The 24934-nt window shown below is 50.3% G+C and overlaps 1 protein-coding gene across 1 annotated transcript in view; it reads right to left on the bottom strand.

The window, feature by feature from the left end:
* The window catches only part of CDH26 (cadherin 26), a 38277-nt gene that overhangs the window by 11004 nt on the left and 2339 nt on the right, over nucleotides 1-24934 (bottom strand). Inside the window, exons 2-11 of the mRNA XM_079784632.1 lie at nucleotides 21076-21132; nucleotides 19714-19809; nucleotides 17975-18136; nucleotides 11953-12100; nucleotides 8170-8336; nucleotides 7857-7985; nucleotides 6048-6233; nucleotides 4723-4994; nucleotides 1916-2058; nucleotides 966-1205 (exon numbers count right to left, since the gene is read on the bottom strand). Of these exons, the coding sequence (XP_079640758.1) occupies nucleotides 966-1205; nucleotides 1916-2058; nucleotides 4723-4994; nucleotides 6048-6233; nucleotides 7857-7985; nucleotides 8170-8336; nucleotides 11953-12100; nucleotides 17975-18136; nucleotides 19714-19809; nucleotides 21076-21132 (1600 nt within the window). The remainder of the gene's footprint in view (nucleotides 1-965; nucleotides 1206-1915; nucleotides 2059-4722; nucleotides 4995-6047; nucleotides 6234-7856; nucleotides 7986-8169; nucleotides 8337-11952; nucleotides 12101-17974; nucleotides 18137-19713; nucleotides 19810-21075; nucleotides 21133-24934) is intronic.

The raw sequence follows: 24934 nt of genomic DNA on the forward strand, positions 1-24934 counted from the left end.
GCACAGACATTCACAAAGGCCTCCAGGCGCCGGGGCTCTATGGAGCGTTAGCCAGATGCAGGGTTAGAGGGGCAGCTGCCAACACCACCCTCACTCCAACAGCAGTTGCAAAGTCGGGGCTTCCATGCTGGTCAGCCAAGGGCAGAAGCACGCAGGGCAGAGCCCGAGACGTGGAGCCAGGACACCGGTGAGTGACCATACACATGGACCGTTGTCAACCAGGGTCTCTGCCATCCTGAGTCTCTATTGGCCTCGGTCGTATAAACCTGGTTGGCTGTCCATGTGACACAAAGCCCCACCTAAGACACACTGTTCTGTTGATTGACACAAACCCCCAGGGAAGCCCTCTCATCGGGCAGGACATTCCCAGGAGCCAAGGCCAGGCCAGACCTCTGGTGGGGAAAGACACACTGGGTCTGGGAACGCAACTGAAAAGACAAGCTGCACCCCACAGGTCCATTCATCTGTTGGCAGATGCCAGTGGCTCCTCCTGGCAAGAGCATCTCAGTTCTCCTTTGGAGAAGCCCACATTCCTGAACTCCCAGCCCATGTGAGTGAGGAGAGGCGAAGGCCAGATCCCAGCCCGCTCCCGGTGGGCTCAGTACCAGCCAGTAAGCGTGTCTCCTCCCCACTGCCACCCACAGTGATGGGCAGGCAGGTGACCCACACCATGCGGGGATGTAAGTACGCTCCCAGGTGCTGGGATGAGCCTCCAGGACTCCTGGCGGCCATCCTTCGGCCCCCAGAGGAGAAGCTTCCTGAAAGTGAAGGGACCCAGAGAGCAGCCGTGCCGAGGGAGGGCCGGGCAGCGCCAGGATGGCTGGAGTACCTGGACACAGCCCAGCGGGGACACAGGAGGCCTGCCCCTCAGTTACATTGGGAGGCCTGCCCCCCAATCCCTTTGGGCCCAATTCTGAGTCCGGTTTCTGTCACTGCAGCCCTTTACCCCCGGCCCGTGCACTCACCCCGATTTTCCCCCAGTTTCCACGTGTCTCCTGCATGTCCCTGCGTGGTGTCCAGTTCAAAAGTAAACGGGTCCGAGGAGGGCTCCCCGCCGCCGTCCTCTGCCTCAATGAGGAGGGGCTCGGGCTCTGAGGACTCGCAGACCACCAGGTACCGTGAGCGCGGGTGCAGACGCGGGGCGTTGTCATTGATGTCGGCCAGGAGGAGCGTCAGCGTCCCGGTCCCCGTCTGCGGCGGGTGGCCTTGGGGGGGGGGGGTGTCCAGAAGGGTTGCTTATCAATTAAAGAGCTGGCTGCGTGCCCACAGCCCCTGGCGAAGGAGAGCTCAGCCTCCGAGGGAAAGAGCCGCCCACGGGGCTGCCGAAGCCGTGTCCTCTCCTCGCTAAGACTGGTGGGAAGCAGATTTACTATTTTCCAGCCAGCACCTGCTGGCCAGTTTCCAAACAGGATACACAGCTGCACATCCTCGCAACTGGGGTTTGAACTCACAGGTGCCCTGAATACAATTCCTGAAGTTACTTGGAAGCTGCTTTTTATTCAGCTTCCTGTCCTGGCAGTTTAAAACTTCAGCCCCGGGGGGCCCCGGAGAGAAGTGCTGAAACACGCTCCCAAAACCAACCCTGGTTCCTGACAGCTCTGTCCTGAGCGCTGCTCTTACAGCCACGCCAGGCGCAGGGGCCTGTGCTGCATGTCACAGTGCCCGTCTGGGGGCCCGGGTCTCAGGAGCAGATGGCGGGCGCTGGGCTGCCCTCGCTTCCTCGTGGGCTTAACCTCCCCTCTGAGCGCTCTCCCCCGTCCCGCTGCGGTCCCCAGTGTGCAAGAACTCTGTAATGACTGGGTGCGTGCACAGCGCTGAAAGGTTTGCCTTTCCCATGTGGGCTGAGAGCCCCTGACCGTGTTGTTTTCCTGCAGGAGCAAGGACACACTTTCCCCCGATTTGGGTGAGCACTTACCCTCATCAACAGCGTGTACGATGATGACATATACGCCATTGTTCACGTGAGGGGACTCCCGGTCCAGCCGCTGTCTGGCGACGACCGCTCCCGAGTGCTCGTCCACCGTGACCCAGTTTGCAGGATCGTGAACCAGCTCGTACCTCAAAGAAGGAGACACGCAGTCTTTAAAGTTGCAGCTACGTTGGAAGTCAACTCCCTTACCTCTCGCGGACACCAGTCCTATCACAAGCCACGTGGGGATGCGGAGGCCCGCGACGTTGGGGCTGGGTTGACACTGCGGATTGAGTGTGGGATCCTCGGTGGGCTGAGCGTGGCTTGTCCACCTCAGGGAGAACTCTCTGCCTCTGAGCAGGACCCCGCTCCTCCCACCCCAGCCCTGCAGCCGCCATCTGCTCTCTCTCTTTACGATTTTCTGTCTCTGACATGGACTGTGGTGAGGAATCACACAGTACTTGTCTTTTTGTGACTGGCTTATGTCACTTATGTCGTTATCAATTATTCACAAAATGTGGAAGCAGCCTAAGTGTCCATCGCCACCAGGTGAGTGGGTAAGTGAAACGTCTCTCCGTGCAGTGGAGGACAGGGTGAGGCAAAGCAGGTCTACCGTTGCTCGTAAGGAAGGTGAAACAATAATTAATAAGTAATAATCATGCAAGAATAAACTCTGTTTCGTGTACTCACAACTGTAAGCCTGCTTTTGCCCACTCTGTCTTGTTCAACCTTCAAAAGAAAGGGAGGTTGATGCATCATGGGTGGACCTCGAGGGCATCAGGCGCCATCACATAAGCCAATCCCAAAAGGGCAAGCTCGGTGGGCACCTAGAGTCCTCAGATTCATGGAAGCGGAGTGGAGTGGTTGGGCCAGGGGCTGGGGAGGGGGAAGAATGGGGGTTATTTTTAACTAGAGGCCCGGTGCACGAAATTCGTGCATGGGGGGATGTGTCCCTCAGCCCAGCCTGCACCCTCTCCAATCTGGGACCCCTCGAGGGATGTCCAACTGCCCATTTGGGCTTGCCCCTAACCACTCTGCCTGCCAGCCTGATCACCCCCTACCCACTCCCCTGCCAGCCTGATTGATGCCTAACTGCTCCCCTGCCAGCCTGTTTGCCCCTAACTGCCCTCCCCTGCAGGCCTGGTCCCCCCCCAACTGCTCTGCCCTGCAAGACTGGGTCCCCCCCAACTGCCTTTCCCTGCAAGACTGGGTCCCCCCCAACTGCCTTTCCCTGCAGGCCCAGTCACCCCAACTTCCCTCCTCTGCTGGCCTGGTCACCCCTAACTGCCCTCCCCTGCAGGCTTGATTGCTCCCAACTGCCCTCCCTTGCAGGCCTGGTCCCTCCCAAATGCCCTCCCCTGCTGGCCATCTTGTGGTGGCCATTTTGTGTCCACATGGGGTCAGTCATCTTTGACCACATGGGGGAAGCCATCTTGTGTGTTGGAGTGACAGTCAATTTGCATATTACTCTTTTAATAGATAGGATAGAGGCCTGGTGCCCGGGTAGGGGCCAGCTGGTTTGCCCTGAAGGGTGTCCCGGATCAGGGTGTGGGTTCCCTTGGGGCATGGGGCAGCCTGGGTGAGGGGCCTGTGGTGGTTTGCAGGCCGGCCATGTCCCCAGGTGACCCAAGTGGAGGCCCTGATATCTGGGATGTATTTATCTTCTATAATTGAAACTTCGTAGACTTAAGCAGAGGCCAAGGCAGGCCAAGGCAGGTGGAAAGCTTGGCTTCCTCCATCGCTGGGGGCAACTCAAGCCTCCTGCTCTCTCCAGCTCCATGGCTGCAGCCATTTTTGTTGGGATTTATTTATCTTCTATAATTGAAACTTTGTAGCCTTGAGTGGAGGCCTGGGCCAGCCAGGGTGTGCGGAAACCTTGGCTTCCTCCATTGCCGGGAAAACCCAAGCCTTCTGCTCTCTCCGTGGCCGCAGCCATCTTGGTTGGGGTTAATTTGCACACTCACTCCTGATTGGCTGGTGGGTGTGGCTTGTGGATGTAGCGGAGTGATGGTTAATTTGCATATTACTCTTTTATTAGATAGGATGGGGGCAGCATTCCAGTTTTACAAGATGAGAGAAATTCTGGGATGGATGTGGTGATGGTCATACAACACTGTGAATGTGCTCAATGCCACTGAACTGCACGCTGGTAAGCAGTTGAAATGGTAAACCTTATGTCGTATACATTTTACCACAGTTTTTAAAAAAACAACACTCTGTTGTCCAGAAGCCAGAGGCTGGCCAATTCACGCCCACTGGAATTGGGAAACACAGGAGCAAGTATTCTAAGACAAGAAAAGGACTTTTCAAGAGTCTATTCCAGCCCTGGCCAGCATGGCTCAGTGGTAGAGCGTCTGCCTGCGCACTGGTTTCGAGTCCTGGCCAAGGGCACGTACCTGGGTTGCAGGTTCGTCCCAGGCCCCCGTCAGGGCAAGTGCAGGAGGCAACCAGTCAGTTGTGTCTCACATCAATGTTTTCCTCCCTCCCTCCTTCCCACTGCCCCCTGTTTCCCCCTGCCCACTCTCTAAATCAATGGAAAAACATGCTCAGGTGAGGACCAACAACAACAACAACAAAGAGTATATTCTAGGTGCAAAGGGAATGAGCAAGTGAGTCCCCTGGTGGGTCAGAGAATGCCGTGGAAGGAAGTAGGCATGGAACCTGGGCCAGGGACCTTCTGGGGGCTTCTGGAATTTTCATTACAGACAGAGTCACCCCAGCACTGCACCAGAGAAACTGGTTTTCTGACAGGACTGTTCCCAGCTGCGTGGCTGTTCTGCTTCAACAGCCACCTTTCTCCTGCCTCTTCTCACCTTATCTGGCTGCCGCTTCCCTCTGGGTCTGTAGCATTAAACCTTCCCAAGCGAGTCCCGGGCCTGGCGCCTTCGACCTCACTGACAACCAAGCTCCTGGGGTGGAAGACGGGCGGGTCATTGGCATCTGTCACCTGCACGAGCACCGTGGCGCTGGCTGCAGTCCTCCTCCTGGGCTTCCCCAGCTCGCCACCCTCGCAGGGGATGAGCAGCTCCTCGTTTTCCACGGCAATGACCAGGCTGCACGCGGGATGAGTTTCATAATCCAAAGCCTGCAGCCCGCAGAGAGGGTCTCATTAGCACCTGCTGCTCCTCGCTCAGCCAGAGGCCCCTCTGGCTCTGCACTCCACTTACTATTTACCTTGTCTTTGATAATGATCAAGACAGACAGTCCTCAGCCCACTGTCAAATCACTTATGCAGTTCCCCCCCTCCCCCATGCTGGCTGGAAAGAGCCACCATCCGTCAGGGGGTAATGAAAAATGCAACAAAAGCTGTAGCCTAATGAAACATTAATGTGACAGCCCTGGCGCGAAACCAGTCAGAGGGCCTGGAGGAAATACGCATATTAACGACCATAGTTATTCAGGGCGCACGGTGGCCAGTGACCTAAAGGACTGAGAGGCTGGGGTCAGTAGGCAGTTCAGCCGGCCTGTGGTGTCTCACCTGAGAGCCTGTCACACTGACAGCCCCAATCCCACCCAGCCTGACCCCCAGTGGGCTCACCTGCCCTGCACCAGAGGCGCTGGTCATGCTGGGGTCCAGCTGAGAGCAATTCAGACTAAAGGCCTGCGAGTCAGACTGCCCCAGGCAGAACCCTCCTCCCGCTGTGTGACTTCCCAAGAATGGCCCAACCTCTCTGGTGTCCTTGTCAGTAGAGACAATGACACGTCACTGCAGGGCCAGCTCTGTGAGGCACAGCAGGCTGAGTGGCAGCGCCTTCGATGCTCTTGGGGGCTTGTGGAAATGTTCTTATTTGTTTAGACTCGAAGGAAACGGATGAACTCAGGGTGAGAGAAAATGTTTCAGATATTTTTATCAGAAAGAAAACATTTAAGGCCTATGTAAGTCTATTAAATTTTGTTTAAAAATATTAAATGTCAAAGTACTTAAAGTCTTATAAAAAATAACTGTTATTTTTGATATTGATATTAATTTGGTGGGAGGAGCCAGGAAGGCAAAGGGCCAAGGGCCCACTTCAGAAGTCCTGGGCCAGCCGGGCCCCTCGCTGGGGCCTCGAGTGCTCCAGACACTGCGAGGTCCCGAGACTGGCTCCTGCCTCAGCATGCTCGGCCACCGGCCTGTGTGTGCTCTGTGCTGCTTTACCTTGATAACATGTAGTATCCCTTCGTTGGTCTCAGGGTCAGTCGAAATGTCAAAATGTCCCTCTTCGTTGCCATTGGATATGTTAAACTTTGCTCTCCAAGCTGACGTGAATGGCGAGTCATGGTCTTGGACCGGGAGACGCAGCACGCCCGGGCTGACTCGGCCTTCGGGAACCTGAATCTTGTACTGAGAGAGGAGTCACCATTTCCATGTCATGGCGGTGAAAAAACGCAATGGAAAAGGAGAGAGGAAAGGACATGTCAGCCCCCACACTGCAATCTGGATGTTTCTCTTGCTGGTGAATTTAACCTCAAGGGATTTGAAACTGCCTGACGCAGCAAAGAGCATGGATGACAAGCAGCTCGCCCTCCTCCCTGTGCCTGGTCCTCCTTCCCATGCAGCGGAGGGCTTTGCAAGTGCACGCTCTTCAGCCCAATGCATGCACCGCTTGTCCAAGAATTTTTAAAATGACAATACATCCCAGTTTATGCTGCCCCCAAATCCTAGCTCTCCTAAAACAGCTCCTTGGTTGCGTAAGTCCTTTCTAACGCAGACCTCTGGTGTTTGTAGGTCACTATTTAACACTTCCGGGGGCAAGACACTGCGCAGGCGAGCCCATCCCAAGGCAGGGCTGGGTTCTGCAGCCTTGCTTTTGAAAGCACAGCTTGCACCAAACCAGAGAAGAGCCTGGAAACAAGGCTCACATGTGACCAATATGACTCTTCAGTTTTTCTGTACTATTTGGTGAGGTGCTTTCATTAAAAACATGTCAGTTCTACTTCATACAATTTTTAAATGTTTTAAGTGGCGTGTTTTAAAAAGTTATTTGTAGCTTTTTTTCTGTACCAGATTCTGTTTTAGGTGCCATGAGCAAGATGAACAAAAACCCCATCCCCAGGGAATGGATGATTGGCGGGGGGATGGGGGGGTTCTTGAGGGGTGCAGGTGGGGGCTGGGGGAGAGACCAGAAGAAAATAGAGATACAGTGGGTATTTCCCTTTATAAATTCATATGGAAAAGTAAAAAATGGGGACGAAAGGAAAACAATGCTGGGCAGTTCTCACTTCCCTCCCCGCAGTGCCCGCAGTGGTGTGGCATTTCCACCGGGGCCGGGGGCAGCGTCCACACGTCCAGCCTGGGGACTGTGTAGCATGTCACATTCTACCTGAGCACCAATGATAAACCAGGTGACGGAGGCCGGGCTTGGCACACCTACTCGTCTTCCCCTCCAGCCCTGAACACGGGGAAAGCCCAGGTTTAGACTTCTCACCGGGGCAGCTCTCCCCTCCAGGGGACGTGTGACAATATCTGCAGACACTTTTGGTTTCCATGACGTGGGCGGGGGTGGGAGGGGCGCCTGCTGGCATCTAGTGGGTAGAGGGCAGGGTTTCTGCTAAACATCCTACAATACTATGGGCAGCCTATTCCCCCCAATGAAAACTTCCCACCCCCAAATGTCAATAGTGTGACCTTGAGAACCCCTGGGGTACAGTGAGTGTGGCGTCTCTGACCTCCCTGGAGGCCTCGGTGTCTGCATGTGAGGAACAGAAATCACAGGTAGTTCCGCAATTAAGAATGAAATTATGCACAAAAAAGTCCTGAGCACAGTTTCTGGCACAAAGTAGGAAAGCATGCCAGCTCGTTTGACTAAATCAAATGAGTCTCTAACCACGTGGTCACTTCTTGACTCTAGTTTCCGTTACTTTGGAGAACTACAGGATGCAGGGCGATACAGGGACTCCCTCAGGGACTGAGCCTAGGACTTGGGCCGTCATGATGGGACTGGGGCCGGGGGCAGCCGGGTCTTACGTTCTCCTGGGTGAACGTGGGCCTGTGGTTGTTGCCGTCCTGCACGCTGACATGAACCGTGGCAGTGGCCGACAGCGGCGGTTCCCCGCAGTCCCTCGCTCTGATTAGTAGTGTAAACCGAGGAGCAGTCTATATGGGGAGGAAAGGGAAGTCAAGCTCTGATGCGGGAAAGGGGACAGACGTCAATAAAGGAACATGCCATTTTAGAATTTCAGTAGCAAGCCAGCCAGAGGGTTTCCCAGCGCCACATCAATCCTGTGCCCAGGGTCAGAGACATAACCATTTTGTTGTTTTGAAATAAAATCCACATAACCTCATAATCTAAGCATCCCAAGAGTCGGATTTCTCCACTCTCACGGTCGATCTCGAAGCCACTTTCCTTCAGTAACGGTGTTTGTGAAATGAGGAAGTAAAGGACTTGAGAATTTGGAGTGTTTTCTTCATCCAAATCAACCGTTAACATCTGAAGAATAGGCTGACCTGGAAGAATTTTTAAATTGTTACTATTGGCCAAAGGCAGCCTATCGGACCCATAGGAAGGTGACACTTTGCAGACCAGCATTGGGGCATACACCAGAGTAGCTGAAATATCCTATCTAATAAAGAGGTAATATGCAAATTGACCATCACTTCAATACACAAGATGGCCGCCCCCATGTGGTCAAAGGTGGCTGCCCCCATGTGGACACAAGATGGCCGACACAAGATGGCCGGCAGGGGAGGGCAATTGAGAGGGACCAGGCCTGCAAGGAAGGGTAGTTGGGGGCGATCAGGCCTGCAGGGGAGGGCAGTTAAGGGTGACCAGGCCTGCAGGGGAGGGCAGTTGCGGGGGGAACCCAGGCCTGCAGGGCAGGGCACTTAGGGGGGAGGACCAGGCATGCAGGGGAGGGCAGTTGGGGGCAACCAGGCCTGCAGGGGAGGGCAGTTAGGGGTGACCATCCCAGCAGGGGAGGGCAGTTAGGGGCATTTGGGCCAGCAGGGGAGCAGGCATCAATCAGCTGGCCGGGGAGTGGTTAGGGGGTGATCAGGCTGGCAGGTTGAAGCAGTTAGGGGCAGTCAGGCAGGCAGGCAGGCGAGCAGTTGGGAGCCAGCAGTCCTGGATTGTGAGAGGGATGTCCGACTGCCCGGTGGGATTGGGCCTAAATGGGCAGTCGGACATACCTCGAGGGGTCCCAGATTGGAGAGGGTGCAGGCTGGGCTGAGGGACAACCCCCCCCCCCCCCGTGCATGAGTTTCGTGCACTGGGCCTCTAGTTTGTATATAAAATCAAACTGTAGGTGGAGCAGACAAAACAAAAAGGGATATTCACATCATCATCATATGACCATGATTGCAAATGCAGAAGACTTAAAGGACAGAATTGATAGATAGGCTTTTAACTGCATGGCTAACAAAAACTACAGACAAAATTAAAAAGGAAATGATAAACCAGAAGGACATATTTAAAATATTCATGGCAGATATACACATTCTTTTTAAAAAATATTTTTTATTGATTCCAGAGAGGAAGAGAGAAAAAGAAACATCAAAGATGAGAGAAAATCATTGATCAGCTGCCTCCTGTATGCCCCACACTAGGGACCGAGCCCATAACCTGGGCAAGTGCCCTGACCAAGAATCGAACCCTGATCTCCTGGTTCATAGATCGATTCTCAACCACTGAACCATGCAAGCTGGGTGACATAGACATTCTTAAAACAGAATGAGGAGGTTAAAATCTAGAAGAAAAATGAGAAACATACTAATGGAAATGGACAAAGAAAGGAACAAGCAAGGGGAAGAAGAAATGGAAACAGCCAAGAAACTTACAAAGCATGCAGCACCTAATCATCTAAGGTGAACCATCCACCCCCATAGATGCTGGTGGAGAAGTAAATTGGAACACAAACTGTGGGTGCACTTCCCACCACGTGAGAAATCACAGTGATGTGCAGGAACTCACTGCCCAGCTCTGTCTTTCTCCCTCATTTGGCTTTATTTTAGACTAGTGCCCTGGTGCACAGATTCGTGAACATTGAAAGGAAGTTAATTAGAAGAAATATGTTAACATTGCTATTCGCCCTTTCTCTATAATAGAAGTGTCAACCAAATTCACGATCGACAATGACAGATCAAAACACACGTGTACAATTGGCACCAATGAGAGTTTTATATGTATCACACATGTGTGAGTCAATTTAGCCTTTTATAGATATAGAATAAACTTGCTTAATTAGACCTGCTTTCTGATTTAGCTAAACTTTTTCCAGCCCAGTGAAGCACCTCAACTTCTCTTTCAGGTAATTGTCAGCAACACAGCAGTAAATATCAACACGAAGCAGATTATTATTATACTAGAGGCCCGGTGCATGAATTTGTGCATGGGTGGGGTCCCTTGGCCTGGCTGGCATTTGGGTCCGATCGGTGCCATCTTGACCAATCCTGATTGGGGCCAGCTGGCCGGGGGGGAGGGACCACAGGAGGTTGTCCGGCCCCAGGAGGTTGGCTGTGGGAGCACACTGAACAGCAGGGAGCAGCTCCTTCGTTGACCATCTGCCCCCTGGTGGTCAGTGTACATCATAGCTACCGGCCAGTCGTCTGGTCATAACAGTTGCCTAGGCTTTTATATATATAGATATCACCCAGGGAGAACAACGGGTAAAATATTCAACTGTAGCAGTGTTTGACTATATTCTGTGCAGTGAGAAAATCTGAAGTCATTTTTAAGGTCCACCATTTCTTACTTATTTTCAGTCTGGTCAAGTTTCTAAACTTTCTAAATCTCCATTTTCTGGCTAATGAAAAGAAAATAGGATTCCACCAAGTCTCCTATCTACCTACTCCAGGACTTTTGTGAGGATCAAATGAGTTGAGGCATGGGAAAACACTTCACAGACATTTGATTACAGTGTAAAATGTTTGAACCTGGCTATAAAGCAAGTTGTGTTCCTGGGCTCACACCCACTTTGCTGGCACTGTCTGCTCACCTGCTCCACCATCCCACCATGGTCTGGTTCTCATTGGGGCCAATCAGTGCCGGCAGTGCCTCCACTACTGCCCACTGCCAGCGCCGCATTGCCAACACCTGCCATGTTCTGCGCCACCCCTTGGTGGTCAATGCTTATCATAGCAAACAGTCAAACTCCTAGTCTCCGGGTCGAATGACCGCCCGAGGGGACAATTTGCATATTAGGCTTTTATTATATAGGATTATTATATAGGACTAGTAGCCCTGCGCACCAATCCATGTGCCAGTAGCTTGCTGCCACCCTCCAGTAGCTCTCCGCCCGCTGCCCCACCCTCCTGTAGCTCCCCCCGTCACCCCCCTCATAGCTTGCTGCCCTGCCTCCCTCCTGTAGCTCTCCACCGCCCACTTGTAGCTCGCTGCCACACCCTCCTGCTGATCCGTGATCGGTTGTTATGTTGTCAGTCGTTACGCTTCAAGGTGTAACGACCATTTGCATATTACATCTTTATTATACACTGAGTGGCCAGATTATTATGATCTCTGAACACATAATAATCTGGCCACTCAGTGTGGATAGATAGATAGATAGATAGATACATACATACATACATACATACATACATATACATATATACATGATAGATAGATAGATGATAGATAGATAGATAGATAGATAGATAGATAGATAGATAGATAGATAGACAGACACACATATTAGAGTCCCTGTGCATGAATTCATGCATGGGTGGGGTCCGGCCAGCCTGGCCAGGGGGAGGGGACATGGGTGGTTGGCCGGCCTGCCTGCTGGTCAAACTCCTGGTCGAGGGGACAATTTGCATATTAGCCTTTTATGATATAGGATATACAATGAGTGGCCAGATTATTATGCATTCAGAGATCATAATAATCTGGCCACTCAGTGTATAGGATATTTGTATTTACATATTGACTCTTCCAGAGAACTCAGCATTGTATCACCAACAAAAACAAGGCTGCAGACCTCAAGCATTCACGCTGATCCAGAGCCTGGGCCCTCCGGATGTGGCCAGTGAACTGCCTCCCTGCAGACAACTGGGAGCAAGTGCCCCAAGTATTGGCAGGAGAACCTTCAGGGGACAGGAAGGGCAGCCCACAGCCCAGCACACACACCTGCTGCGTGGCTCTCGCTCACACTGACATTGAATTCATTCTCGGGGAACTGGGGCGCATGGTCGTTCACATCACTGATCTTGATGATGAAGATCAAGGAGTTGTCCACGTGCTTTCCTGTCAAACGACTCACAACATCGAAGTAAATCTGGGAAGCAGAGAACTGTGTTAATGTGGAAGAGCCCCTGGCTTGGTGACGCTAATCAAATAACCACCAGAATCACAATGGAGAAAGGAGACATCAGGGATAATTCCTGCATATGGAAAGGGCTTTAGCCTTGTGTTGTAGCTGGAAGATTGCCATCCTCAGAGAAACATGGTGCATTGACATGGTGATTGGCATCTGGCTATTTAAAATTACACATGCAAGGTCTATGCTCTTAGACTCAAATGAGCAAAAAGAAACATCTTATGTGCCAAACACATACAATATCACTTCGATGCACAGATTATAAGTAGGTCAAGATAACTGTTGGGATGAAGATCAACAAAAAGTTATTTTGAGGAACATAAAAGGATGGATTTTTTTTTTTAGTTTTTTGCATCCTATGAAATTGAGCATGTTTTGATATGAATAGATAGGATTCCTGCACAGAAAAAAAAAAAAAGACCTTTTCCCTTTTCAACTTTATTTTCAATCTTACAGCAGTTCTAACCTGGTGTCACTGCTTCTCGTAGGTTCATAGAATTAACAAGAAGTTAGCACCCCCCATCCCACACCCAGATCCTGCCACCTCCCAAACACGACTTGGAAGTGTTGAGGCTGGTTCTGGTGACTCCTTCACTGTCCAGTGCCACGAGAAAGGTCTTTTTGCCGCTGCATTGAGCTTACTTAATGTTTAATAGCACCTGTCTTTGTGGACAGACAATGATCAGCATTCTTCCACCGAGGCAGGTGGTTGAGCCCAAACGCTCAATTTGTATAGTGCTCCCGTGACACTTGGCTGTCCCACTTTTTTTTTTTTTTTACATCTTTATTGTTGAGAGTATTATAGATGTCCCTCCCCCCTTTCTTCCCCTCATTGCCCCCATCACCTGGATCCTGTCCCACCCAAGGCTTTCACCTCCCTATTATCTATGTCCATAGGTTATACTTATATGCATATGAGTTATTTGGTAGATCTTTTCCCACTGCCTCTCCCCACTTCCCTCTGAGATTCTTCAGTCTGTTCCATGTTTCCATACTTCTGGTTCTATTTTATTCATCAGTTTATTTTGTTCATTAGATTCCTTGTTCATTATTTTAATGTTTAGATTCAATTGTTGATACATATTTATTGCCATTTTCTTTTTCTTTTTTTCTTCTTCTGCTTAAAGAATGTCCTTTAACATTTCTTATAATACTGGTTGGTGGTGATGAACTCCGTTAGCTTTTTCTTGTCTGTGAAGCTCTTTATCTGACCTTCAATTCTAAATGATAGCTTTGCTGGGTAGAGTAATCTTGGTTGTAGGTCCTTGATTTTCTCATCACTTTGAATATTTCTTGCCACTCCCTTCTGACCTGCAAAGTTTCTGTTGAGAAATCAACTGACAGTCATATGGGTGCTCCCTTATAGGTAACCTGCTTTTCTCTTGCTGCTTTTAAGATTCTCCATTTGTCTTAACCTTTGTCATTTTAATTATGATGTGTCTTGGTATGGACTTCTTTTGGTTCTTCTTCTCTGGGACTCTCTGAGCTTCCTGAACTTGTATGTCTATTTCTTTCACCAGGTAAGGGAAGCTTTCTGTCATTATTTTTTCAAATAGGTTTTCAGCTTCTTGCTCCCTCTCTTCTCCTTCCAGCACCTCTGTGATGGGGATGTTGGTACGCTTGAAGTCCCCCACTGTCTTCATTTCTTTTTTTTATTCTTCTTTATTTTTACTGTTCTGATTCAGTGTTTTTTGCTTCCTCATATTCCAAATCACTGATATGATTCTCGGCATCCTCTACTCTACTCTTGATTCCCTGTAAATTATTCTTCATTTCAGTTAGTGTATGCTTCATTTCTGACTGGTTCTTCTTTATGTCGTTGATATTTCTCTAAGTTCCTTGCAGTTGTCACTAAGTTCCTTGATCATCCTTATAACCATTGTTTTGAACTCAGTATTGGTAGTTTGCTTGCTTTCATTTCATTTAGTTTTTTTCTGCAGATTTCTTCTGTTCTTTCATTTGTTAAGTTTATTTGTCTCTGCATTTTGGCCATTTCACTGTGTTTGTTTTTATGTATTAGGTAGAGCTGCTATGTCTCCTCGAATTGGTAGAGTGGCTTTATGTAGTAGGTGTCCTGTAGGGCTCAGTGGCTCAGCCTCCCCAGTCACCTGAGCTGGGTACTCTAAGTGCTCCCCTTTGTGGCCTGTTATAGTTGAGCCTTACTTGCTGTTTGCATCACTGGGAAGGATTGACTCCCAGGTCAATCAGCTGTGTGGACAACCTGTGCAGGAGATGCCCCTGTGGAGCAGGACTTGCTTCAGTGGGGCTTTGGTACTCACCGAGTCTGCCCCTTGAGTGTGTCACTCCTAGATGTGGTAGGGTTGTAATCTGGCATGGTCTGAAGCTGATCACTAGGTCCCCTGGCTCTGAGGTCTCCTAGAAGTTGCAAAGTCAGCTAATTCCTGAGCCCTGCCTGGGGCCACCCAGCACAAGCTACAGAGTAATCTGCAGATGGCTGCTATTTGCGTTGGGCTTGGCAGTGCCCAGGAGAGGCCAAGCTGTGAACCAACGCAGGCTGCTGCTAGTGCTGGGCCTGGGGCCTTCTCTTGAGAGGTATGGGGCATTCTGAGGCCAGCTGCTGCTTATTTGAGAGATTTTAGAAAAGTCTGAAGCCTGATCCAGGACAGGCTATTCACATGGAAAGACCACTGCAAACAGCTTGAGTGGGACTTCAAATTGGGTGGGGCAGGGCCTCAGGGAGTTACCAGGATGGGGCGCACAGTGTGGGCCAGGTTGATGGAAACTCAGACATGGTGCCGCCAGTCAGCACTGTGGTGTGGGAGGTCTCAGCATAGAAACAGTGACCTCTGCCAGCACTTTTGTCTGGGAGAAAGCTTCCTCTTAGTTCTTTGCTCTTATGCCAGACAATTTAGTTCCTCCCCATATGTCCCTGGTTCTTTTCAAGCTGCTAGAGCTCAGAGGGAGTGAGTCTGAGTAAGTCTGTGTGCTGGCCTTTTAAGAGGAACAACTGGGACTCCAGTAGTCTCTGTGTCGCTCAGCCACAATTCCCACCTGAATTTACAGGAACTTCTCTTCCCAGCACTTGATCCCTGGGCTGAGGGGCCTGGTATGGAGCTGGGACTCCTTGCTCCTCATGTAAACCTTTGCAGACAAGATATCCCTCCCAATTAAGAAAACACCATAGGTGGGTGTTGGACCAGCCTGTTCCACGCCTCTGTCCCTCCTACCAGTCTCATTATGCATTAATTCTCTAGTTGTAGGATTGCTGTTCAGCCAAATTTCAGGTGGTTCTGAATGATGGTTGTTCTGTGCTTTAGTTGTAATTTTGATGTGGTTGTGGGAATATGTGAGTACTGCGTTTATGTACACTGCCATCTTGACCGGAAGTCTCTCAGCTGTCCCACTTCTGAAGGTTGGCATCTTCCTTGTCAGCCACGCCACATCTTCTAACCCCTGTGTGTTCATTTCCTATGACCGCTGGAGCAATGGACTACAAACTGTGTGGCTTACAACAAAAACTCAATCTTTCACAGAACCAAAATTGAGGTGTGGGCAGGGCTGGTTCCTGCTGGAGGCCTTGAGGGAGAATCTGCCTCCGGTTTGTGGTGGTTGCCAACAGTCCTTGGTATTCCCCGGTCTACAAATGCCCCACTGCAGTCTCTGTGCCGAGCTTTACATGGTCTTTCCCCGTGTCTTTCTCTGTGTCCAAATCTCCCTCCTCTCATAAGGATGCCAGTCACTGGGTTAGGACCCACACACAACAGTAACCCAGAATGACCTTGTCTTAATTTGTTTACATCTATGAAGACTCTATATCCAAGTAAGCTCACATTTACAGTACCAGGGGTCAGGACCTGAACCCATCTTTTTGGAAGATACAGTTCAACCCACAACACCCTGGAAGGCAGAGCCTACATTTTTCTGTGTGCATTTACTCATCCAACATGATTAACTGAGGACCTACTATGTACAGGGCTCTCTTCTTTCTTTTTTTTTTTTTTTGTTGTTGTTGTTGTTGTTGTTGTTGAAACAGAAGGTTCTCCAAACCTTGATTTTTCTTCATTTTTAATTTTTTAAAGATTTTTAAATTGATTTTTAGAGAGAGCGAAAGGGAGAGGGAGAGAGAGAGAGAAACATTGAAGTGAAAGCAAAACATCAACCGGCTGCCTCCTGCATGCTCTGCCTGCCCTCACCCCCCCGCCAGGCACTGATCCTGCAACTTGATCATGTGCCCCATCTGGGAATCGAACCTGCAACCTTTTGGTAGGGCTCTCTTCTTGATGCTGGGGTCATGGCAATGAATAAGACAGGGTCTCACCGCTCTTAGGACCTACATTCTAATGGAGATTGACCTTCAAAAGGCACTCAAACACAGAAGTACACATTTCATGGAATGCAGAGAATTGGAGAGAAAAACCAGAGTAATGGGACAGAGAGCCATGGGGGCTGAGGGGGAGCGGGGCACGCCTTAGAGTTCCTAACTGTATCTTCCTTCCTGCAGGTTTTCAGTCAAATAAGAGGACCGACTAGCCAACTGTTGCAGAAATCCCTGTGAAAGGACACCTGTGAGCAGGTGGGTAAATGGGTTTGATGAAGCCAGGGAGGTGCAAGCACTGGGCCTGGAAATCTCCATGGGAAGAACCATGGGGATGTCTTTCGTGTCCCCACATTTTCCCTTTCTGATCTAAATGGTGCCTGGGACCCATCTGCGACATGCCAAGCTTTTCCATCTGGACCTCAAGTTTCAGAAAACAACCCTTAAGACTTCACTAAAGCTGTTAAAAGCAAACAATACCCAGAAAAGAAAAACCACAGGCACTAAATGTGTGCTCTGCCCTTGCACAGGTCACTATGATTTTAACATTCTAGGTCCTCTGTTGGAGGGAGCCTGTCAGAGATGTAGTCTCAGGCCCTGCCCCACCTACTGGCCCAGCGTCTGCATTTAACCAGCCTGCTGGGTGATCTGCACTCATTAAACACGAGGACTCGCTGTCCCAGGGTCCACCGTGACCTGTTTTCCTTCTCTTACCAGACTCTGCAGGTTCTGTGGATGGGACAGGGTTTGTGTGGAGTTGTCTTTGCATGTCTTTCAGAATTTGGGGATACTTTCTGCCTGTTTATAAGTTAGAGATGCAGAACCTGCCAGTGAATTAAGGGAATATATTTTCTTATGTATATAAATATGTTGAGGTCACTGAAGAAAAGCTACTTATATCGCTTCTCTCTGATGTTAACACCTTCCCACCCCGAAGGAGTTAATATATAGCCAGGCAGGTGGAGGACCGAGCCCGGTTTCTAGCGGAAGGCAAAACAGAAAAAAGCCATCTTGCTGTGATTCTCCTAGAAGGTTAAGCAGCAACGTGATCCACCCCCATGTGATTCAGGCATTTCCCTTTCCCATTGCCTTTCCTGGTTTAGAACCTGAATTTCAAGGTCACAGTGGACCGTGGCATTGGGGTGGTGAGAGCATAAAGAACACCTGGATTCACGCTAAGAAACTGTCATCAGGTGTGCAGTTGCTCACTCATCAGTTATTAGGCAACCCAGGGGTCTGTCTGTGCCTCTCTCCATAGATTTCAACTGTGACTCCTCAGAGGATAAATTCGCTCATTTAATGCTGTGAAATCCTGATCTGTTGGGATACTGGTCAGTAGAAGGCATGAGGGTAGCAGTTCACATAGACACAGAAATCGTTACAAAGCCAACGTCCAGACTAAAGAGTACAACATTCACCTCTGGGTCCGTGCACACTTCTAAAGCTCTCCGAGGTGTATAATAACACATCCAACTCCCGGAACCTGACACACAGCTCAGATAATGCTACACATACATGATTCCAGCCGGAGATTTACAGAATCAAATTTTAGGTACCGTAAAAGATGGTGTCGTCTCTCGGTCAACAGGGCGGTGAACATAGATTTTTCCATTCGCATGATCTTCTATAGAAAACAAACCAATCTCCGGATATTTATCCACACCAGGTCCACTAATTAAATACATCAGTGCCATGTTGTCTGACATATTATTTAACAGCTGGAAGGAGGAAAAATTAAGAAAAACAATGAGCATAAACCACTTTGCATGTCATTTACCAAGGCCGAGACTCAGAGGCATCGGCGAAGAGCCACACTCAGCAAAGGTGCAAGAACAAGGAACAAGGTGACTGTTAATAGTGAGAAGTCACAAGCAGCATCAATGTGCAACCACATGGAAAGAATCATGTGACCTGGATGCCCATGCTCCTCCCCAGATATGGGCGTGGCCCATGGTGAAGCAGAAGCTGCGTGCAGAGTGTGACCATTCTGCTAACACAGATTCCCGTGGTGAAACTGTAGAGAAGTGTCTGAAAACATGCATACCCGTTCGTGGATGCCAGCTGTCCGACCAGGGAAAGACAAGTAATAGCCACACAGCTGACATTTAGAAGAGAGCAGAGTGAGCCCGCTCACTGCATGCCTCACCCGTCCTGACCTGCTTCATCTCAGAACAGCCCTTAACGGAGGCAAGTCATTGACCCTGTTGTACCGCTGAGGAAACAACGAGGGTTTCTAATAGAGGGAGCACGCGGTACGTCTGGGACATGCGCTCCGGCCCCTGGGAGTTTACACTTTTAACCACTGGGCCTTGAAAACTCCCTGTAGGCCTTGAAAACTTCCTATAGGTTTATTATAGTAGGCAGATGCTGTTTTTATAAACATTGTGAAAATGAGTTACTCTTAATTTTTTTCTAGGAATCAGGCAGAGGGGACTCAAGCACTCTGAGTAACTCAGAAGCCCATCATGGCCAGGAGGCGGTGGAATACACGCCCGGGCCATGTGTAAGAATTCTGGCATTCTGACAGCACTGTATGTCTTCTTTGGTGCCTCAGTTGATCCTCAACTTCAGAGTGAGGGAGACAGTAGGGAGTGGTGGGGACTGTGGCATTCTGGATACCTCAAGCCCCATCTCATTGTTGCTATGTGAAAATGGCTCCACGTGGTCAGGTTTTACAGTCTTTAAAAAGCCTCTGGAAGACAGAACTTCTAATACAGTCTCCCTATGTTTTCTATTGTTTTCATTGTGCTAAAATAACAACATAAAACTTACTATTGTAATTGTTTTTCAGTGCGCAGTTCAGTGCTGTTAAGCGCATTCATGTCACTGTGCCGCCGTCAGCACCATCATCTCCAGAACATTTTCATCTTGCAAAAGTGACACTGTCCTGATTAAACACTCTCCCGAGATTCCCTCCCACACCCCTGGCACCCATGGTTCTACTTTCCTTTTTTATTTTAATCTCACCTTTACCCCCACACCCCAGCTTCTGGTAACCACAATCTCCTTATTTTTAAATAATGAATTTTAAAAAAAGACTCCACATGGGTTAAATAAATCAGGTCTTCAGGCTGGAATTAACCAGCCCATTGACATATGTGACCCCCACTTTCTTGGCGACCTTCCGTGGAGAAGTCACCACTCAGGCAGAGGCAGGCATGGGGAGCACAGCCCAGGTCTCTCCGAGCACCACCCCGGCCTCATGGCCACCTGGCTGCCACAGCTTCATCCGCCCGCCCGGACCCGCCTCATCCAGGCCCCCGGGGCCTTTCCCAAGGAGGAGCAGCTGCCTTACCTCTCCAACTAATTTGGGAAAGGGTCCAGGATCTTCCTCCTGCAGCTCCAAGGTGGTGACAACCCATCTCCTCTTGCTTCGCCGGTGGCTCTCCCCCTGGAGACGCAGTGACAGTGCTTAGGAGCAAGGCAGTGATGCGGGCAGGTGGCAGTCCCTCCACGCATCCTTTCTCATCCTCACAACAGCCTCTGAGGCTTAGAAATGAAACGCGCCATTTCTCTTACCAACCTCAGGGCCCTTCCTAAACTGCGAGGCACGGCCACCCGTGCCCCCAAGGTCCATGCGGTCATTTTAGGGGCCACGGAGACAGAGCCTGGGAGACCACTGCCTGTCGTGTGCCTAGCCCTGGCCTGAGGCAGACCAAACAGAATGAACGAGAATGGTGCTCCGCTCTGTCTGAAATCACTGAGGCGGAAGCCTGCATCCAGGGCTGATGGGTCTTGACCACCTCTCTCTCTACTGATCCCCCTGGTAACCCAGACAGAGAGAGCAAGACGTAGGCACAGCATTAGGGTCAGAGACTTGTCAGGCAAGAGAATACAAGTAGAATTTAACATCGCGGTCTTGTTTGTATTACCTATATATTTTACAGTTACTGCCTACTTTTGACAAGTGAACCTAGTTTATCGCCACGTTAATCTTTATGCAGAAAAATGTACTTTTTTAAAATCCTCACTCAAGGATATTTTTCCATTGCTTTTAGAGTGGAAGGGGAGGGGGAGTGAGAAGGGGAGAGAGAAACATTGATGTGGGAGAGACACATCGACTGGTGGCCTCCCAATGTGCCCCTACCCGGCCAGGGATCCAGCTTGCAACCGAGGTACGTACATGCCCTTGACCAGAAATCGAACCTGGGCCAAAACACTCTAACCACTGTGCAAAATTGTCCAGGGCCAGAAAAATGTACTTAAAAAGAAAGAAAGAAAGAAAGAAAGAAAGAAAGAAAGAAAGAAAGAAAGAAAGAAAGAAAGAAAAGACCTCATTAGAAAGTGAGTGATCACAAGAACAAGAGGAAGGACATGACCCTGAGGTGGCCTGAGCACCGGGGTGAGTGCCCGTCTGCAGCCCTGTGTGCCACACCATGCTGGGAATATCAGTCCCTTCTGTGTAAATGCCACAGAGAAGATGGCGTGGATCGCCTGTGCTGACCTCTGATGTTCACCGCTTGCTCGTATTCTAATTAGACATCAAGGCCCCATCTGCGACCCTTTGGCAGACCCTCTGATTCTGGAAGCCCACACTGAGTTACGAACTCATTTATGCCAACCAAACAGCACTTGGGTATGAGCAGCGCAAACCACGCTGCCTCCCAGGCCAGGGGAGCCGGGTGGGGTCGGTAACGCCGCTGACTTCCAGGCCCACCTGCGTTTGTTTAGCCAGGTCCACCGTTTCTTGTCGGAGGCTGTTGATGAGGCTGACCTTAGAAATGAAAATGACATTGATTAGCAGGGGACATGCTTACTAGAATCAGGTCAGGTAGAAAGGCAAATCATGAAGAATTGGGGGGGGGGGGGAGAGAACTGATTTTAGTTGATAAATATAATTTCTTGTTCATGACATCTCAATTTATAATTACCACTTTCCTCATGTAATTACAGGAGAACTGACCAAAGACTTCTGCCCTCGTGTCACCAATGCTGGGGACATGTAAGCCATGAAATGAACAAAGGGGTCACACTGTCTGCTGAGGCCAAGCACAGATGCACTGGCGTGCGCATGTATGTGATACACCAAGTGTTAATGGGTGGTGGGATTCCCAGGGGCTTCTTTCTGGTTTTTTTGTTTGTTTGTTTGTTTTTCTCTCTTTTTTCCCCCTTATTTTTGGACTTTATCTTACAATCTATACTAATAAAAGGGTAATATGCTAATTAGACCAGACATCTTCTGGACAAAGCCACAGTGGCAGAGGCTGAGGCAGAGGTGGTTAGGGATGATCAGGCCTGCAGGGGAGGGCAGTTAGGGGGCGATCAGGCTGCCGAGGGAGCAGTTAGGGGGCAATCAGGCCGGCGGGGGAGGGCAGTTAGGGGAGATCAGGCCAGCAGGGGGGAGCAGTTAGGGGGCAATCAGGTCAGTGGGAGAGGCAATTAGGGGGCAATCAGGCCAATGGGAAGGGCAGTTAGGGGACAATCAGGCCAGCAAGGGGGGGGGGGGCAGTTAGGGGTGATTAGGCCGGCAGAGAAGCAGTTAGGGGGCGATCAGGATGGCAGGCAGAGGTGGTTAGGGGCGATCAGGCAGGCAAACAGAGCAGTTAGGAGCCAGAGGCCCCGGATTGCAAGAGGGATGGATTGGAGAGGGTGCAGGCAGGGCTGAGGGACACACCCCCCCCCCCCCCCCCGTGGATGAATTTTGTGCACTGGGCCTCAAGTCCTATATTATAAAAGGCTAATATGCAAATCGACTGAACAGCGGAATGACCAGTCAATATGACACGCACTAACCCCCAGGGGGCAGATGCTCAATGCAGGAGCTCAATTTGTGCACTTGGGGGAGGTCCCCTGGTGGTCAGTGTGCTTCCACAGGGGAGCACCGCTCATCCAGAAGCCGGAGTCATGGCTGGCCAGTGCAGCAGCAGTGGTGGGAGCCTCTCCCGCCTCTGTGACAGTGCTAAGGATGTCCAACTGTCGACTTAGGCCTGCTCCCCAGGAAGAGTGGGCCTAAGCCATCAGTTGGACATCCCCCCAAGGGCTCTTGGACTGTGAGAGGGTGCAGGCCAGGCTGGGGGACCTCCCCCAAGTGCACAAATTTTGTTCACCGGGCCTCCAGTCTATAATAATAAAAGCGTAATATGCTAATTAGACTGGGCGTCCTTCTGGATGACCTTCAGGATGAAACCGGGGCTGCAAGGGAAACCCAGGTCCTGGGTGCCAGAGGAAAGCTGGTGCCGGCAGCTTGGGGGAAAGAAGGCCTGCTCTTGCATGAATTTCATGCATCGGGCCTCTAGTAATCAATAAAATAATAGAACTTGGTACTTTGTGTTTACACTAGAGGCCCAGTGCATGAAAATTCATGCACTGGAGGGGGCTTCCCTCTGCCTGGCCTGCCCCCTCTCACAGTCTAGGAGCCCTCAGGGGTGGAAGGCAACCAGACAATCAGGGGAAGGCAATGCTCCATCACACCTCTGCTGCTGCCACTGCCGGCAGTGCAAACCTCAGCCGGCCCTGGTTACCTGAGCCTCGGGCAGCCCTGGGCGGCTAGGCAGCCACCATCCAAGGCTTGCCTGCACCTCAGGCCGGCCCTGGGTGGCTGGGGGACTGAAGGGACTGGGGGACTTCAGAGGCAGGTGTGCAGAGCCACCGGGCCCACCTGGGGTCAGGCCTTGCCATGTGCCTGCCACCCCAGCAGGGCTGAGGGGACTGGGCACTGCCATCTTGTGGCTGTGGACACCACCATCTTTGAGGGCAGGGCAGTCAATTAGCATATTCCCTCCTTATTGGCTGTGGGTGCCTGCTATCTTTGAGGGTGGGGTAGTCAATTAGCATATTCCCTCTTTATTAGATAGGATTTATTAGATAGGATAATGATTTACATTGAGGATTATGTATTATCCATCCCCTCAAGAAAAACACATGTATACAGTAAAACTATTGAAAATGAAAGACATCTCTGCTGTGTCTGTCAAAACCAACACTAAATGTATGTGTGTGTGTGTGTGTGTGTATGCATGTGGGAGGTGTGCATGTGTGAGGGTGTGTGCATTGTGTGTGTGCGTGTATAATCATGTGTGTGCCTGTATGCGTGTGCCTGTGTGTGCCTGTGTGTATGTGTATGTCTGTGCATGTGTGTGCTGACACCTATAGTTCCAGATCACCCATTTTCACTGCTGTATAGCAGTTCCCTAATGAACATGGGAGAGTCATTTATCTGTTCTCCTGGACATTTAGGTTATTTCCAGTTGTTGTTATTACCAAAACACAGCCGTGGCAACAAACATCCACATCCTCTGGAGCAGCCGTTTCCAAAGGATCACCCACGGGCTCTCCTCAGAGTCCTCAGGCCAACCACTCAGACGCTACTGGGTACTTGCGTACTGTACCGCGTGATGTTGGCACTGAGGGCACCAGGGCGCATCTGTGGAAACCGCGGAGCCGCAGCCCCAGGGAAGGCAAAGGCCCAGACTCTGCTAGCTGTCGTGAACTCTTCACCCCGTGCCGGGCAGGAAAGAGACAGACCGATAGAAAAGAATTCCAGTGTCGAAGAATAAAGCCATTGGTGCGTTCACAGAATTATTGAAATCCCTAGAGAAACAATTGAGCTGGGACATTATAACTTATTGCATTGCAGCTCTGGAGTGGACGTCTTATAAGCACCCCATGGCAGATGAGAAGTTTGCACAAAGCAGGACTCTGCCCGTGAGCGTGGGCTGTGTTGGGGGGAAGCAGGGTGATGGTTAGTGTGGCTGACGAGGCCACTGTGTCTGTGGAACAGCAGCTTACTTGACAGAATGAGGGGTTGTGGCTGTTCAGGTGGGTGTCTGGTAGGCGGGGAGCACACTGAGCCCGTCACGAAAGAATAACAACGGGCAGTGTCATGTTGCTAATAATAAAAAGTAAGCTTCCAAGGAAAAAAATAGGATTTTGGAAAACATGTGTCTGCTACTATGAACTTAACAGCTTGCCCGATACTTAGCAGTTTTTCTGATATATCCATTAAGACATTAATAAATGTGATTTTTAATTGATTTGAGGCAGAGAGAGGCAGGGAGAGAGAGAGAAACATCGCTTTGTTGTTCCACTTATTTATGCATTCACTGGTTGCATCTTGTATGTGCCCTGACCAGGGACTGAACCCATCACCTGGCATATCAGGATGACACTCTAAGCAACTGAGCTACCTGGCCAGGGCAACGAGTGATTTTTTAACCTTGTGGAATGTAATATGTCCCCCTTTGGAAGATCTGCCTGATTCGGTAGCCAAGAGTTTCCTAGCGATTGACACATCATGTTCCAAAACCCGGCCAGGGCAGTCATCCAGAGCGAAGAGGCCACTGATGTCCCTGTCACAGTCAGTGCGTTCATGTCCACATCGCAAGCAAGGGTAAAGGAACCACTGCCGCCGGCCCGTGCGGCTCAGTGGGTTGGGCATCATCCTGTGCACCTAGAGGTCACAGTTTGAATCACGGTCAGGGCACGTGCCCGGGGTTGGGTTGCGGGCTCGATCTCCAGGTAGGGGTGTGCAGGCGGCAGCTGATTGATGTTTCTTTCTCATCAATGTTTCTCTCCCT

The sequence above is a fragment of the Cnephaeus nilssonii genome (genome assembly GCF_951640355.1).
Source record: "Cnephaeus nilssonii genome assembly, chromosome: 11".
Classification (NCBI taxonomy): Eukaryota; Metazoa; Chordata; class Mammalia; order Chiroptera; family Vespertilionidae; genus Cnephaeus; species Cnephaeus nilssonii.